The sequence below is a fragment of the Leptodactylus fuscus genome, chromosome 1 (assembly GCF_031893055.1).
Source record: "Leptodactylus fuscus isolate aLepFus1 chromosome 1, aLepFus1.hap2, whole genome shotgun sequence".
Taxonomy (NCBI): Eukaryota; Metazoa; Chordata; class Amphibia; order Anura; family Leptodactylidae; genus Leptodactylus; species Leptodactylus fuscus.
In genome coordinates, this window is record NC_134265.1 from 214,962,138 (window position 1) to 214,978,701 (window position 16,564).

General features: G+C 42.0%; 1 protein-coding gene across 2 annotated transcripts in view; it reads left to right on the forward strand.

The window, feature by feature from the left end:
- RANBP3 (RAN binding protein 3) overlaps positions 1-16,564 on the forward strand; it is a 126,290-nt gene that overhangs the window by 40,958 nt on the left and 68,768 nt on the right. For both annotated transcript variants that reach the window (XM_075283490.1, XM_075283496.1), the window contains exons 8-9: positions 15,426-15,539; positions 15,677-15,780. In XM_075283490.1, coding sequence (XP_075139591.1) covers positions 15,426-15,539; positions 15,677-15,780 — 218 coding nt within the window. The remainder of the gene's footprint in view (positions 1-15,425; positions 15,540-15,676; positions 15,781-16,564) is intronic.

The following is a 16,564-nucleotide window of genomic DNA, read 5'->3' on the forward strand; positions in this document are numbered from 1 at the left end:
CCCAAAACGGTACCAGTAAAAAGCACAGGTTGTCCCACAAAAAATAAGCCCTCAACCAACTCTGTGAACTGAAAAATAAAAATGTTACACCTTACAGAAGATGGCAATGCAAAAAATATTGATTTATGTCACCAAATGGATTTTTGTTCTGCAAAATTAGTATTACATAAAATAAATAAATATAATATACAGTATATGGAATCACTGTAATCTTACCAACTCGGCCCACAGAGTAAAGGTAACATTACTTATGCTCTATGCTGCTTGGCGAAAAATTTAACCGGTTTAGTACCGCCGGCCGTAAATTTAATTCCGGCAGAGAGGCAGATTAGATATCAGTATGGTCATCTATATGCTACCTTTTGAATAATTATCAGGATTTATTCATGACTTAGTCATGCTCTTGGTTTTAGACCTGGGCAACTAGCTAAGAATGTTAGCACTTGCTATTTGGGTGCGTGAGTGTGGCAGAAATACTGCTGACGCTAGGTTCACACCTGCGTTCTACTCTCCGTTCTGTGCTTTCCGTCTTCTGCATGCCAGAAGACGGAAAGCACAGACCGGGTCCGGCCGTGAGCGGCAATGAGCGTTTTATGCTCTCCGCCGCGAAACCAGATTTTTTAATCCGGACACAGAGTACTGCATGTCCGACTCTGTGTCCGGATTTAAAAAACCCGGTTTCGCGGCTGAGAGCGCAAAACGCTCAACCGCCGCTCACGGCCGGACAGCTTTCTCACCCATTCAAATGAATGGGTGAGACACTCCTGCAGGTTTCCGTATCCTGCTCTGTTTTATGCAGGAAACGGAAACCTGCAGTACGTTGAGCAGAACGCAGATGTGAACGAGCCCTATATGTGCACAGTGAGTGCCTTATCCATTTTTTGTAAGGCCCTGTTCTGGAAACCGCGTCAGAATAGGACCAAAATGCGACTGTCGCAACTTTCGACAGCCGCGGAATCTGCCTGAAGAAAGGGCAGCTTGCTTCTTTTTTCCGCTAGCGGGAACAAACCTCTAGCAGAAAAAAAGAACGCTAGCGGTCTGCATAGACCTCTATTGTGAGTGGGGCGGATTTTGAGAAGGCTTCAGCACCAAAATCTGCCCCCTCTTGCCCCGTGTGAACGAGCCCTGATACACCTTTGCTTATATGTTATCTGTTGGCAGTGGGTGTAGTGTTCTAGCTCTCGGTGCCAACTTATATTAAGCTGGAAGTTTTTATTGGTTATACACCTTCAAATAATTTTTCTTCTTATTCATTTTTGGTTAAGGGGCTTATATGTAGGTCTAACTACCTACTATTATTTGTTTCCGTTCTATTCCCAACCATTGGGACGTTCACACTATATAGGACCAGCAACTATATATATATATATATATATATATATATATATATATATATATATTTGTATGTATATATTTTTTTATTTATTTTTTATTTGCGTTGTATAATTCATATACCTTTTTACCTGGGACATTCCGTTTTAATGCATAACAATAAATTTTAGTTTTAGCTTTGTCATCAATTTTTATTTTTTTGGATTAGTCATTGCTCTTGTTCTCTTGGGATTCAATTAATTCAATAGTATGTAGAGTTGTAATAAGGAATAGTGAATATTATACAGTATATTCACTTACATAAATCTACCTCCTTTCACTAAAATCATACCATAACTTGTCAGGATTTGCCTTTTAGGATTCTGGGAAAGCTGGTTAACATACCAGGTAATGTGGACTGCTGAATACTTGTGGCTTGCAAAAGTATTCATACCCCTTTGAACTTTTTCACATTTTGTCACTTTATAACTACAAACTTAAATTTATTTCATTGATATTTTAAATGATAGACCAACAAAAAGTAGCACATATTTGTGAAGTGGAACGAAAATGATACATGGTTTTCAAAATTTTTCAATAAAGAATCTGAAAAGTGTGAAGAGCAAAAGTATTCAACCCACTATATCAATACTTTATAGAGCCACCTTTCGCTGCAATTACAGCTGCAAGTCTTTTGGGGTATATCTCTACCAGCTTTGCACATATAGAGACTGAGATTTATGCCTGTTCTTCTCTGCAAAATAGCTAAATCTCAGCCAGATTGGATGGAGAGCGCCTGTGAACAGCAATTTTCATGTCTTAACACAGAATCTCAATGGGATTTAGGTCTGGACTTTGACTGGGCCATTCAAATACATGAATATTCTTTAGAAATAAACCAATTCACTATAGCTGTGGCAATATTTTTAGCACCATTGTCTTGCAGGTAGGTGAACCTCCTTTCCAGTTTCAAGTCTTTTGCACCCTCCAACAGGCTTTCTTCCAGGATTGCCCTGTCTTTGGCTCAATCCATTTACCCATCAACTCTGATCAGTTTCCCTTTTCCTGCTGACGAAAAACTTCCCCACGGCAATGCTGCCACCACCACCATGTTTCACAATAGGGATTGTGTGTTGACGGTGATGAGCAGTGTTACTGTTCCGCCACACATGGTGCTCTTGGCCTAAATGCAAAGTACTTTCTTCCACATGTTTACTGTGTTCCCTATATGGCTTGTGACAAACTGCAAACAGCATGTCTTTCAACAATGTTTTTCTTCTTGCCACTCTTCCATAAAGACAGATTTGTGGCGTGCATGACTTATAGTTGACAGATTCTCCCAGCTGTGGATTTCTTTAGCTCCTCCAGAGTGACTATGAGCATCTTGGCTGCTTCTCTGACCAGTGTTCTCCTTGCTCTGTCAGTTTAGGTGGACAGCCATGTTTTGGCAGATTTGCACATTGGTATAAATAACAGGGTAGCGGCTGCCAGAGGGCCCAGGATGCCTTTTTTTTTTCAAAAAAAGATTAAAAATTATGCAGTTACTTGCTGGAGTAACCCCAGCAGGTAATAGACCCTATTTACTTACCTATCCCCGCTCCTGCTCACGAGAAGCGGAGGCAGTTTGATTGGTAAGTGAGGTTGCAAATCCCAACACACTCTATCATTATACTTTGGGGTCTTTTTAGACCCCGTGATCAGAGGCCCAGGGGAGGTGAGGGAACATAATAAAACACTGTTAATTACCTCTCCTGCGCCCCAGTGGTCTTTGGGTCTACTTGATGACGTACCAGATGTCACATAGGCCAGGCCGCCATCATGTGTCATAACGCAGACCTTGCTTATGTTACGTCTGTACCAACATTGAAGAGTTTTGAAAGCAGTGGAGAGTGCACCGGAGCCCAGGAGAGGTAAGTAACAGTGGTGTGTTTTTTTTTTTTTTTTTATGTTTGTATCCTCCCCTGGGCTTCTAATCATTACACTCCTGGGTCTTAGTAATTGTTCATGGGTGAGCCACTGTGGGTCACTAGTGAGAAGGTTTATGCACCAATATTGAACTACTAGAATTGTGTAAAGTGCATTTAAAAATTAACTTTTATTAGTCTCATTAAAAGTTTAAATAACCACCAAAATAAAACAGACTTAATTAGCCCAATGAATTCTTGACCCTGTGTGTGAACATTAACCAATGGCCCAATTTAACTCCAACGTGCCTGTGAGCGAGTACTAAACTAGTAGAGTAGGAGCCCCCACCCCCATCCACGTTACTGTCCCTATAATTCTTTATCCGATCAGCTCACTCTCAGGGGCTAATAGCTTTTAGGGGTAACTCCTATGCATTTAGTTCAGAGTCATCTCAGTCATAATCCCACAGGTAGGAGTAGACCCAAACTGAACCCACACTTGTCAGTTCCAGCACTAATACCCCACCAGGGCCGTACATTCACTAGGTAGGCACACACACACACTTGCAGCAGTACTTCTAGATCAGAAATTTGTCCTATATCTAAGCCGGACATGTTTCACCAGGTCTTGCTGGTTCTTCAGAGGCTAATTTAGACTAGAGACCTAACCAGTATCAGCCCACTAAATGGGTTAACACTGTTGATGCAGGTACGCTCCTGATGCTTTGAGCGTCTGGCCGGCTGTGATGGATAGCCGCCTATCCATCACAGCCGGCCGGACGCTCAAAGCTCATTAGCCCAATGAATTTTTGACCATGTTTTATTTTGGTGGTTACTGAAACTTTTAATGAGACTAATAAAAGTTATTTTTAAATGCACTTTACACAATTCTAGTGAGCCACTGTGGGGCATAATGCTTTGTACAGGGGCCACTATGGGACATAATACTGTGTGTGCAGGGGCTGCTATGGGACATTATACTGTCTGGAGGCCACTTTGGGATATTCTAGTGTGTGTAAATGTGTAATGTGTGTAAATTATACTGTTGGACAGGAATGGGTGCCGTATACTGTTGTGGGCCTAAGACAAAAGTTTGCTGAGAAGCCTAGTCTTTGCTAGTTATGCCACTGGGTTTCCAGTTGTAAAATACTTTTCCCATTTTTGCTGATGGATTGAACAGTACTCCTTGGGCGCTTGGTGTTAAAATTTTGGAAACCGAGGATCATCTTTGTTTCAATTCACAATTATGTGCTACTTTGTGTTGGTCTTTCACTTAAAATGTCAATAAAATTTAAAGTTTGTGGTTGTAAGGTGACATTTTTATGGTTCTAGGAAAGCTGGGTAGTATAGCATATGGAGCTGTGATGGGGGAAACTGCCCTATCATGTCGGGGGGCTTGGTGGGGAGAAATGCAGCAGCTACTGGAAAATTTCAAAAATTAAAATGGGCAGAGTTTTCGGGTGCAGTAGATACTGAGTGCTGGGGAAGGGGAGGGGGTGTTTTGCTTGTCTGTCTGTCCCTTCCCTAAGCTTGAGGACTGTTTTTTTTCCCCTCCCACTTGGAATTCAGCCTGGCTGAATATAGGGTATCAGCAGTGCTCCTGTTAACCCCTTCCCGACAGAATAGGAGCGCACTGCAGATACCCTATATTCAGCCTGGCTGTAGTTAGGCTGAATTCCAAGTGGGGGAAAAAACCCAGTCTTCAAGCTCAGGGAAGAGGCAGACAGGCAACCAAAACGCCACCCCCCCTTCCCCAGCACCTGCTGCACCCCAAAATCTGACCCCCCCCCCCCCTCCCAACATCAATCTAGTATTTGAATGTGAGTCCAACCTGAAGAAAATCTACACCGTGCAAACAATACAGGGTCTTCTCTGCATTGCACTTGAGTATAAGCCTTGGGGGGCTTTTTCAGCACAAACATTTGGCTTATACTCGAGTATATACAGTATACAGTTTTGGGGAATGTCTATTACTTTGATCACTTTTTAATAAAATTTTTATCTGAGGCAAATAAACGGCAGTTTGGCACTTTTGATTCCCCCCCCTCCCCCTCCCCCACAATGTTGTTCACTGTACGGGACAACTATTTGGATAAGTTTATGGACTGGGCATTTTCACGTTGTTTTTTTTTTTTTTTTTATGGAATGGGGGAATGTATTGAAATATAAATGTCATTTTGTAATTAATGTAACTTCTGAACCCAAGGGGAACTTATCGTTAATAGAATGCATTACGATATATTGGTATTAGAATGACAAAATGCATAGAGCATACAAATAAATATCCTTCAATATGCTACTGACTTTCATGGCAACGGATCACAGGCCCCAGATCTCCTTTCAGGCACTGGAAATCCTCCCCAGAATTGTACATGTACCGCCAGGAAAACCGCTGGGGGCCTTAATTAGCACATTGGAGATTAGCATCGGGCCTCTGTTATGTAATACCAATCTGTATTGTAGTGTATAGTACTGAACCAGTGATCAAAAGATCGCTGTCTTTAGTCCTCTATTAGGATAAAAAGAAATGTAAAATATATATATATATATATATATATATATATATATATATATATATATCTATATCTATATCTATATCTATCTATCTCTAGGATAACACACTTAAGTTTTTGCAATGTGTGCCTCTGCTGGACTGAGCTGGGTAAAACATATTGGGCACTGAAATGTCTGGGGAAAACTTTTCCTTCATCTGCGCATTAATTCCAGGACAATAAATGAATGAAACACTAAAGGGTTAAAAAATGCTTACAAACCCCCTTAAATTCCTTTAGGGGTGTAATGTACAGTCACGGCCAAAAGTTTTGAGAATGACACAAATCTTATATTTTCACATGATCTGCTGCCCTCTGGTTTTTGTGTGTTTGTCAGATGTTTTTATCACATACAGAAATATAATTGCAATCATATTATGAGTAACAAAAGCTTATATTGACAGTTAGAATAAGTTAATGCAGCGTTGCAATATTTGCAGTGTTGACCCTTCTTCTTCAGGACCTCTGCAATTCTCCCTGGCATGCTCTCAATCACCTTCTGGACCAAATCCTGACTGATAGCAGTCCATTCTTGCACAATCAATGCTTGCATTTTGTCAGAATTTATAGGTTTTTGTTTGTCCACTCGTCTCTTGATGATTGACCACAAGTTCTCTATGGGATTAAGATCTGGGGAGTTTCCAGGCCATGGATCCAAAATCTCTGTTTTGTTCCCTGAGCCATTTAGTTATCACCTTTGCTTTATGGCAAGGTGCTCCATCATGCTGGAAAAGGCATTGTTGATCGCCAAACTGCTTTTGGACGGTTGGAAGAAGTTGATCTTGGAGGACATTCTGGTACCATTCTTTATTCATGGCTGTGTTTTTAGGCAAGACTGTGAGAGAGCCAATTCCCTTGGCTGAGTAGCAACCCCACACATGAATGGTTTCGGGATGCTTTACAGTTGGCATGAGACAAGACTGGTGGTAGCACTCACCTCGTTTTCTCCGAATGAGCTATTTTCCAGATGTCCCAAACAATCGAAAAGGGGATTCATCAGAGAAAATTACTTTACCCCAGTCCTCAGCAGTCCCCTCCTTGTACCTTTTGCAGAATATCAGTCTGTCCCTGATGTTTTTTCTGGAGAGAAGTGGCTTCTTTGCTGCCCTCCTTGAGACCAGGCCTTGCTCCAAGAGTCTCCGCCTCACAGTGCGTGCAGATGCACTCACACCTGCCTGCAGCCATTCCTGAGCAAGCTCTGCACTGCTGGTAGCCCGATCCCGCAGCTGAAACACTTTTAAGAGACGGTCCTGGGGCTTGCTGGTCTGTCTTGGGCGCCCTGGAGCCTTTTTGCCAACAATGGAACCTCTCTCCTTGAAGTTCTTGATGATGTGATAGATTGTTGACTGAGGTGCAATCTTTCTAGCTGCAATACTCTTTTCTTTCTATTTCTTATTTCTTATGGTGGAGTTGGAAGGGACCTCAAGGGCCATCGGGTCCAACCCCCTGCGAGTGCAGGTTTTCCTAAATCATCCCAGCTATATGTTTATCCAGATTCCGCTTGAAGATTTCCATTGATGGAGCGCCCACCACCTCCCGTGGCAGCCTATTCCACTCTCTCACTACCCTCACTGTCAGAAAGTTTTTCCTAATGTCTAATCTGTATCTCTTTCCCTTTAGTTTCATCCCATTGCTTCTTGTACTTCCTTGTGCTAATGAGAATAGGGTAGATCCCTTTGCACTGTGACTACCTTTCAGATATTTGTAGACTGCTATTAAATCTCCCCTCAGCCTTCTCTTCTGCAAACTAAACAATCCCAGTTCTTTTAGCCGCTCCTCATAGGACATGGTTTGCAGACCTTCCACCATTTTGGTTGCTCTTCTCTGGACTTGCTCCAATATATCGATGTCTTACTTGAATTGAGGTGCCCAGAACTGTACACAATATTCCAGGTGTGGTCATTAGGCCATTTTTGTGCAGTGCAATGATGACCGCACGTGTTTCTTTAGAGATAACCATGGTTAACAGAAGAGAAACAATGATGCCAAGCACCAGCCTCCTTTTAAAGTGTCCAGTGGTGTCATTCTTACTTAATCATGACAGATTGATCTCCAGCCCTGTCCTCATCAACACCCACACCTGTGTTAATGGAGCAATCACTGAAACAATGTTAGCTGATCCTTTTAAGGCAGGGCTGCAATGATGTTGAAATGTGTTTTGGGGGATAAAGTTCATTTTTTGGCAAATATTGACTTTGCAAGTAATTGCTGTTAAGCTGATGACTCTTTATAACATTCTGGAGTATATGCAAATTGCCATTAGAAAAACTGAAGCAGTAGACTTTGTAAAAATTAATATTTTGTATCATTCTCAAAACTTTTGGCCATGACTGTACAAAATTGGTTCACTTCTAGAAACCAGTCGCTTTTAAATCTACACCCCAAAAGCATGGTGCTCCTTTCCTTTGTGAACCCTTCTGTTATTTTACACTCACATATACAACTTTTATCCTCACCCATGACCATACCCCTTTCACGTAGGACCGCCTTACTATATAAACAAGATCACCCCCCCACTATACCTTCAGAAAGCACCCCGGTTTCCTGTTTACCGTTTGTGCTGTCTTGGAGTACCCCTTAATGGGCCATGTTCACACCTGGAACAAAATAATAAATTTTAGATGTTCTTATATAACTTTTATTGGGGCTGAGGACAGAAATGCTGTAGATTTGCTTTACGTGGTGGGATGCAAGTCTTCCATGGATGCTTTCTGAAGTCCAGACTATTCTTCCCTGCACTGTGCTCTGCTTCCCTCTACTGGTGCTACGGTAGGGTCTGTATGCCTGGATGTAGTGGGCTGCCGGAAGTGGTCCAGTGGGTCTGAACTACTTTTTCCCCTTTTTTGGGTTACATTCTGTGAAGTTAGGAGTCTGTGAAGCTGAAGGCTCACCCTTGGTGGCATCTGGCATCACTTCCGGTCTTTGGAATGCAAACCGGAAGGGACAATGGAGAGGCTGGCTGCAGATCCAGAGCATCCTGGGTATGACATAATTTCCAGCACCTACACTCACTGGGGGTGGGGATGAGAAAACAGCTGGTAAGCACTATGTTAATGACCACAGGTCGGACATCCAGTCCACAGCACACACTGCCAAGAGTTATTGTTGCCAAGGATATTTGCTCAGTCCAGCAATTTTCCTGTGATTATTGCAACACTGTGATTATAACCATGTCATCCTGTGCCTGGATGCTCTTCGGTATACACAGTGTCTGAAGTATCTGAGTTGCAGAGAAATGTTGATCCAGGTCAAAACTCCAAACCTTCAAATCCAGTACAGTGAGGGTTCCTGGTTCTAATCCATTTGAGAATGAGAGCTCCCTACATGAATCTTAATGGACATTTTTTTTTCCTGCTTTCCTAGACTAAACTGGCCAAAAGTCAAAGATCTGGCTCGATCATATCTAAAAATTGGCCTTTGTAATAGAACACTATCCACTTATTTGAAATCCATATGTAGAGGTTGTTTGGATAAAATTGTTGCGGAGGAATCCGCACCGTTGAAGGATAGCATAAGGCAATTTATTAAGCAGGACTTCTCATTTTTGCAAGGTTTAACCTTTTCAGGACCAAGCGTCATTGATGCCCCAATGCCCATACCAAATTTAGCACTTTTGTATGCATTGCTTTACACAGCGATATCTTTTTAAAGACTTTGCATATCCCAACTTGTTTTACCATGTTTTTTTCAGGATGCATAAAGCTTGAAATAACTAGCCCTATTTGTTAAATACGTTGAATTTTTTTTTTTTTTTTTTTTTGCTAGAAGTAGAACAATGGTATAAAATGTGGAAAAAAAAAAGTAAATTTTCTTTTACCTAAAATAAGTTTTATATATACTATTGCACGCAAACATGTTAAAATTTTCTTTCCTAGTTCTTCTAATCACATTTATATAGGTTTTCAACAAAAATTTGGTTTTATATGGTTTTATATTCAGTATGGCTTATTTTCTGGACCCCTGGTCCATGTGTAAATTAACCAGTAGTTCAATATAAAGGAGGGCTGTAAATTCCTTGTGTTCTCTCTAACCAGCTCCCTGGTGAGACTGAGCAAATATCCAGGAAGTAGATGATGGTGGGGGCTGGCAGGGGAATGAGTACTGCTCACACAGTGTGAATGCAAAGACCGTTTCACCCTTACAATGATAACTATAAAGGGTTAAAATTTCTAGATAAAAGTGATAACTCTTAAAAGTTTGTTTTATTACAGTGTAAGGTCTGATTCACATCTGCATTCAGTATTCCGTTCGGTGAATCCACTTGGGGACCCACCAAACGGAATACCTAACACATTGACAAGCGATGAGCACTGAAAGCACGTAGACCCCATAGACTATAATGGGGTCTGTGTATTTTCCGTGCGGTCTCCGCACGATTCATGCGGAGGGGAAAGTAGTTTGTGAAGATACCTCCTGAAAAGTGGTGTACAAGCACATTTACTTGCCCTTGTCACGTGTTCAAGAGGTCTGTCAGCAGTAGATTTGTTATAAATATAATGGCAGTATGTTGTAGAGGTAATTAAACTGTACAGTTTCCAAATATATCTCTGAATTTTAGAGCTCTGTTTACATATAAATCTGTTTTATTCCTATGTAAATGAGGTGTGAACTGCTTTGCCCAGAATCTAGAGCTAAGGCCTGGTTACATCTCTGTTTGGCAAATCCATTCGAAATCAGTATTTGAAATCTTCAAAAACTGATTTCAAACTGTCCGGATGAAAATGTATTAATTTCAATGGGTTTTAAAAGTAATCCCTATGTATTTGTTTGTGCCATTTCCGTTTGGTTTCAGTTTTTTTTTTTGTGTGGAGAGAAAAGTAGAACTTGCAGGACTTTGTATCCGTACTGAAAATAAGCATTCCTGACTGACAGCAAGCAGACTCCCGGAACGGAATACCAAACACTGATGTAAACCAGGCCTAACTCCTGGACAGCAATTTCAGCACAGAGATGCCGGCACTTATAACTTGTAGAGGAGTAGTTGTAAATCACAGATGTTTGACTTTAATGTGACTGGAGCACAGGGCATCAGATAAAGTGACATAAATAGGCAGATTGGCCAGGTCTAAGGGTTCAGGCAGTCTACCTCTTTGCCCAGCACTACTATGAAGATCTGGATAGCACAGTTGAACTTTTTATTGATACCAATGTTTGGTATGTGTGACTTTTTGGTCACTTTCTATTGCAATTTTTTGCAAAGCAAAGTGATTATAATGTTATTTTGTGCATTCACTGTATGTGATAAATAATGGGTTTGTTTTTTTTTTTGTTTTTTTTTTTTTTTTTTATAGTGGGGACTTATATGCACATATAGATACTTAACAAAATTGTTTTTTTTTTTTTTTTTTTTTTTTTGAATTTTGAACATAGCATTGCAGAATGTTGCACATAGTGAAACTATATTAACTATGCATAGGAAGTTAGGAGGCTGTTGCTTGGCCTCGTGGCTGCTATGGCAATCCCTCGGCCCATGCAGTCTCATCTCAATTGATCTTGCCCCCAGACTTCCTGAATGCCGTAATCACTATTGGTCATGGCATTCCTAGGGGGTAAAGCTGTATTTTCCTGTTGCTTTTCTTCTCCAGGACCCGTGCAGTTGGTTGTTTGCATTAGGAAACCACAGCCATTTCATTCCCCATTTCTGACTTGACACTCAACCCTCCAGGTGATGGTGATCTTCTCTATTTCGGGTTCCAGCAACATATTTTGCTTGATGTGAATATGTGTGCTGCTCCACTGCCTTCTTCCTGTATCAGCTGTTGCTTCTACCATTACTTCCAGGACTGGTTCCTCAGCAGGCTTGTTGTGATCTTTTCTACCGACCCTTTGTACATCCTTTTACCATGTGCAAAAAACCTTCAACACTTTCCTGTCATTTACTCGTTTGGGATTTTCTGATCACCTTGGGGAAAGTTCCCCCTTGCCTGACTGTTCTATTGCCGTTTTTTTGATACCAGTTGCTCTAATAGAATTTCATTCCTTTTTACTCCTCAGTCTTTCACTGGTCATATGAGATGACTCCTCCATCTCTGATGTGGATCTCTATTCAAATTTCTCCTCAAGTACTCTTGTCAGGGTTCAACTGAGAACGCCTTGCTATCCCAACCACTTTGTCAGCACAGGTTGTTTGTTGATGGTGAGCCTCTCTTTCCACACTTTTGGCCCAAGCTTTTTTGAACATCTGAGCTCTTGCTGAGTCTCTGAGTCCCACTGAGCTCCTTCAGTGTGTTTTTCTTCTGTATTCTTTTACTGTTTTTTCTTGGTTTTCTTTTTTACTTCCTTTTCTGTCCTCTGCCTTCCTAGCTAGTCGAGATGAATGACCTCTAGGTTCCTGTGCTCTGGAATGCTTGCAGTTTCAGGAGCAGGTTCCAGACTTTTTGGTTTCTTCACTTTGGTCAGATAGTCCTTGCTGTTCAGCAGCACCACTGACCTTTTCCATCAGCAGTTTTGGATGACTTCTCTGCCTCAGTCAGCTAGTTCTTGCAGTTTGGCCGCAATCTTTGTCTGTGCAGCAATCTTATTGTTGTTCTTTTTCACCTGTTTGCTAGAGTGACACTTGTTCCTAGGACTCTTATTCTCTTACTCTCCCAATGGGCCTGTTTTCGATCCTTTTATGGGCCTATTCTTTACCTTCTGATTCCTTCATTATCTTGGGTCCACAAACTCTGCTTGAACCCTGTGGGTTCCTTTCTTGTGGTATTTCTACTCACTAGACATCTGGATTGACTAATTATCCCACAAGGTCTTGTGCCTTACTATTCAGGGATAGGGTCATTCTAGAGATTGTGATTTCTCTGCCTGAGGTGATTTGCATCATCTGAATCCATCAGAACCTACTTATCACCTGGGGTAGTATATCTCTGGCCATGTGTGGATTTGGTGGCCTCCAGGGCTGTTGCCTCCCTATAACCAGGGTCTACTCTGGGGGAATCCTTTTGGTCCAGTTGGTTCTACCTTTGTATCCCATACATCCTATGGTACAAAGTTGGGCTCCTACTATCTGACTTTATGTGCAGACTCGCCAGGCTCTGCCAAAGAGAGATTTGACATTTTCCATTCCAATCTGTGTTCCAAACTCCTACAACCTGATGTATTTTATGGCAGACTGTTTGTATGGAAGACTCTTTTCTCACCCTCTGGTAATGCTTTATGGCATCCCATGGTGTTGTGTGTCCCAATGATGTTAACTAGAGAATTGGATATTTTTTAACTTATTGTAAAAACCCTTTCTCATTGAATTCATTGGATGACACAGCTTCGTCTGCGAGTTGTTGGCGTTGATGATCCGCCTATACTCAGCAAATTGGTGCCATCGATGATCCGCCTGTTACGGCGTTTCAGCAGCTCTCAAGCTGGCCTGCCACTCAAATTGTTCCTTGCGCTGTGCCCATGATGGTTCTGGCATCTCAGCAGCTTGCTGGGACGCCATATAATGAACGTGTTGGCGCGTTTACATCTGCGCCCGGTCTCCGTTCATGCAGGTTTCCGTTTCCTGCACAAAACTGAGCAGGAGACTGAAACCTGTAGGACTCTTTCAAACCCATTCATTTGAATGGGTTTGAAAGATGTCCGGCCGTGAGCGCTGGTGAGTGTTTTATGCTCTCCGCCGCGAAACCGTTTTCTTTTTAAATCGGACACCGAGTGGGACATGCAGTACTCTGTGTCCGATTTTAAAAAAAGCGGTTTCGCGGCGGAGAGCATAAAATGCTCACCCACACCCACGGCACCCTACTCTTACTAATATTATAAATCAGGGTCAGGGGATAATCGTACACATCAGGGAGAGTGTGTGCCTACATAGGCAGTACGGAGACTTACAAGTCATTCCTGCTCCGCTAGGGATTCTGGGTAAAGCATATGCAAATCTGTTCTCCAGGATGTGATTTGGAGAACAGTGCACTCTGTATGCCGCCCTCTAGAGGGAAGCATCCTTAACATCATGCATGACTCAGTTAATAAGTCTACTATCATGATGTGTACGATTATCCCCTGACCCTGGTCTGTAGTCTCTCACTCTGCCAAATCAGTATCCCTGTGCTATGCTGAGAAGGCCCAAAAGGCCGAAATAGCGCTGTCCATAGCTGGGAATATGTTCCTTTTGGAATAGAAACACCTAAATTTGGCACATAGATAGATAGGAACCCCGATTAAAATATAGGTTACTTTTTATCCCAGTAAATGACATGGTTTCATGACAGTTAGGAATTTAAGTTCACATACTATATTACACAGCTCTTAGCAGCAGCCTTATTTTAGCCAGGGCTGTTATCTCTCTGTGTAAACACACGCTAACCCTCAGTGTGGAGACACCTTTGCATATTATCTGATCTGCTCCAGTGCAGACAAACATGGGCAAAAACCTTTCATGCAAATTCGCAGTTTGCCAATTTTAAACATGCCTGGAAAAAGAATCAAATTTGTCGCAAACAATGACAGCTATGAAAGTAACCAGAAGTCACAGAGATCTTAAAGGGGCTCTATCACTGGAAAAAGTCATTTTTATCTAATCACATGCTTGCATAGGCTTTAGAAATGCTATTCCACACTTACCTTTAGTATGTAGCTTACCTCAGTGGTCGCTGAATAAGTCCGTTTTTATTCATATGCTAATGAGCCTCCAGCCAGCTCAGGAAGTTCCCAGCAGCCTCCTGTTTTCTATTATCTTCTATGTGTGTGAGGCAAACAGGAAGCTGAGTCAGCATCATCATCATCATCATCAGTAGCCTGTGCATAGGAAACAGAGGTGTGCACGATCGATCAGTCTGATTAGCATATGAATAAAAACGGACTTATTCAGAAACCACTGAGGCAATCTACATACTAAAGGTAGGTGTGCCATAGACTTTCTAAAAGCTATGCAAAGGTGTGATTAGTTAAAAATGACTTTTCCTAGTGATAGAGCCCCTTTAAGCGCAGTTGAGGGGGATCATCGACGTCAACAACACACTCATTATATGGCGTCCCAGCGAGCTGCTGAGATGCCAGAACAATCACGGGCACAGCACCAGGAACGAGTTCAGTGGCAGGTCAGCTTGACAGCTGCCGAAACGCCGGAGCAGGTGGATCATCAACCCCCCCCCCAAAACGCGCTCATTCTATGGCGTCCCAGCAAGGTGCTGAGATGCCGAAACAATCCCAGACACAGTGCAATAACCAAGTTCAGCGGCAGGCCAGCTTGAGAGCAGCCGGAGCATGCGGATCATCAACGCCAACAACACGCTCATTATATGGCGTCCCAGTGAGCTGCTGAGATGCCAGAACAATCACGGGCACAGCTCCAGGAACGAGTTCAGCCGCAGGTCAGCTGCCAAAACGCCGCAGCTGGTGGACCATCAACACCAAATTTCATCCAAATCCAGATATTAGGATAATTTCTCAATGACCTATTTGGGGAAATGTATTTTTTTTTTTTTAATGTCAATGACAATAGATCAATGCCAAGCAAGTGTTCTCTAGTCATTCTTAACCTGGATGCAGTGCTTCCCTAAATGGGACAGGTAACCTTCATTCTTGAAATGAGTGTGGGTCCAGAGAGCTGGCACCAGGAATTTATTCATCTTGTTGATGAGCCATAAATGTGTAATTATGGGAATTTTCCTTTTTTAATTGGAAGATTTGTGTGAATTTACAGTGTATGTTTTTTTTTTTTTCTTCTTAGGCCGGTGATGAGTCAATGACTACTAATTTTGGTGCTCTTGAGAGCTCAGAGAGGGTTGAGCAGAATTCTCAACAGACCTTTGTATTTGGTCAGAATCTTCGTGACCGAGTAAAGGTAAAGTTTTGTTGTTGTGTTTTTTTTTTTTGTTTGCTTTCCCAAGCTTTTCCCTTTCTAGCTTGCTTTTAAATATTCCTTGCATTTCAGAGATGTTCACTTTTTTTCTTTTAAAATTCATGTTTATAACTTTGCAGCTCGGAGTGGAATGTAAAGATCCCCTTGACGTGGAAAACACTGGGCCCCAAAGTGCAGATGCACCAACACAGACCAATTATTTTCTGCAATACATTAGCTCCAGGTGAGATCATCAGATGGTTTCTGTACTTAAAGGTAGTCTATAATTAGAAAATCACTAATTAGAATAGCCTATTCTGCTCCTTCCTTCCATTCTTGTCTTCTCCCTGCCATTTCTGTTAAAATCCATTTATTGCGATATGTAAATTACGCTCACAGACCACAGGGCTCTGAGCACCCCTGCGCCATAACCTCTCGCCGCCTCTTAGTTCATTTTGTTCATGCTCCTCATGTTCTCCCAATCTTCTGCCTTGCGTAGGCATCCAAAGCTGCGCTATATACCGACTGCGCCTGCTCTGCCACCATTTTGCGATGGTCTGTTACACGAACATGTGACAGACCACAGCAAAATGGCGGTGGAGCAAGCACAGTTGGTATATAGCGCAGCATCGGATGCCTAATCAAGGCAGAAGATCAGGAGAACATGAAGAGGGACATGAACAGAATTAACTAAGGGGCGGCAAGAGATTATAATGTGGGTGTGCTCGGAGCCCTGTACTCCGACAGTGTAATTTGCATATCACAATACACGGATTTTAACAGAAACGGCGGGGAGAAGAGAATGGGAAGGTAAGAGCAGAATAGCCTTTTTAAAGGCTAATTCTAACATGCCATCATTTGAAAATGTGATTTTTCTAATGATAGACTCCCTTTAAGTCTCAATACTTTATTTATGGGGAATATGCAAATCTGTTTCCCAGGATGTAATTAGGAAATCAGTACCTCTGTATGCTGTCTGTTAGGACAGCCCCCTTAACATCATGCATGACTTTTTCAATAAGCCTGAT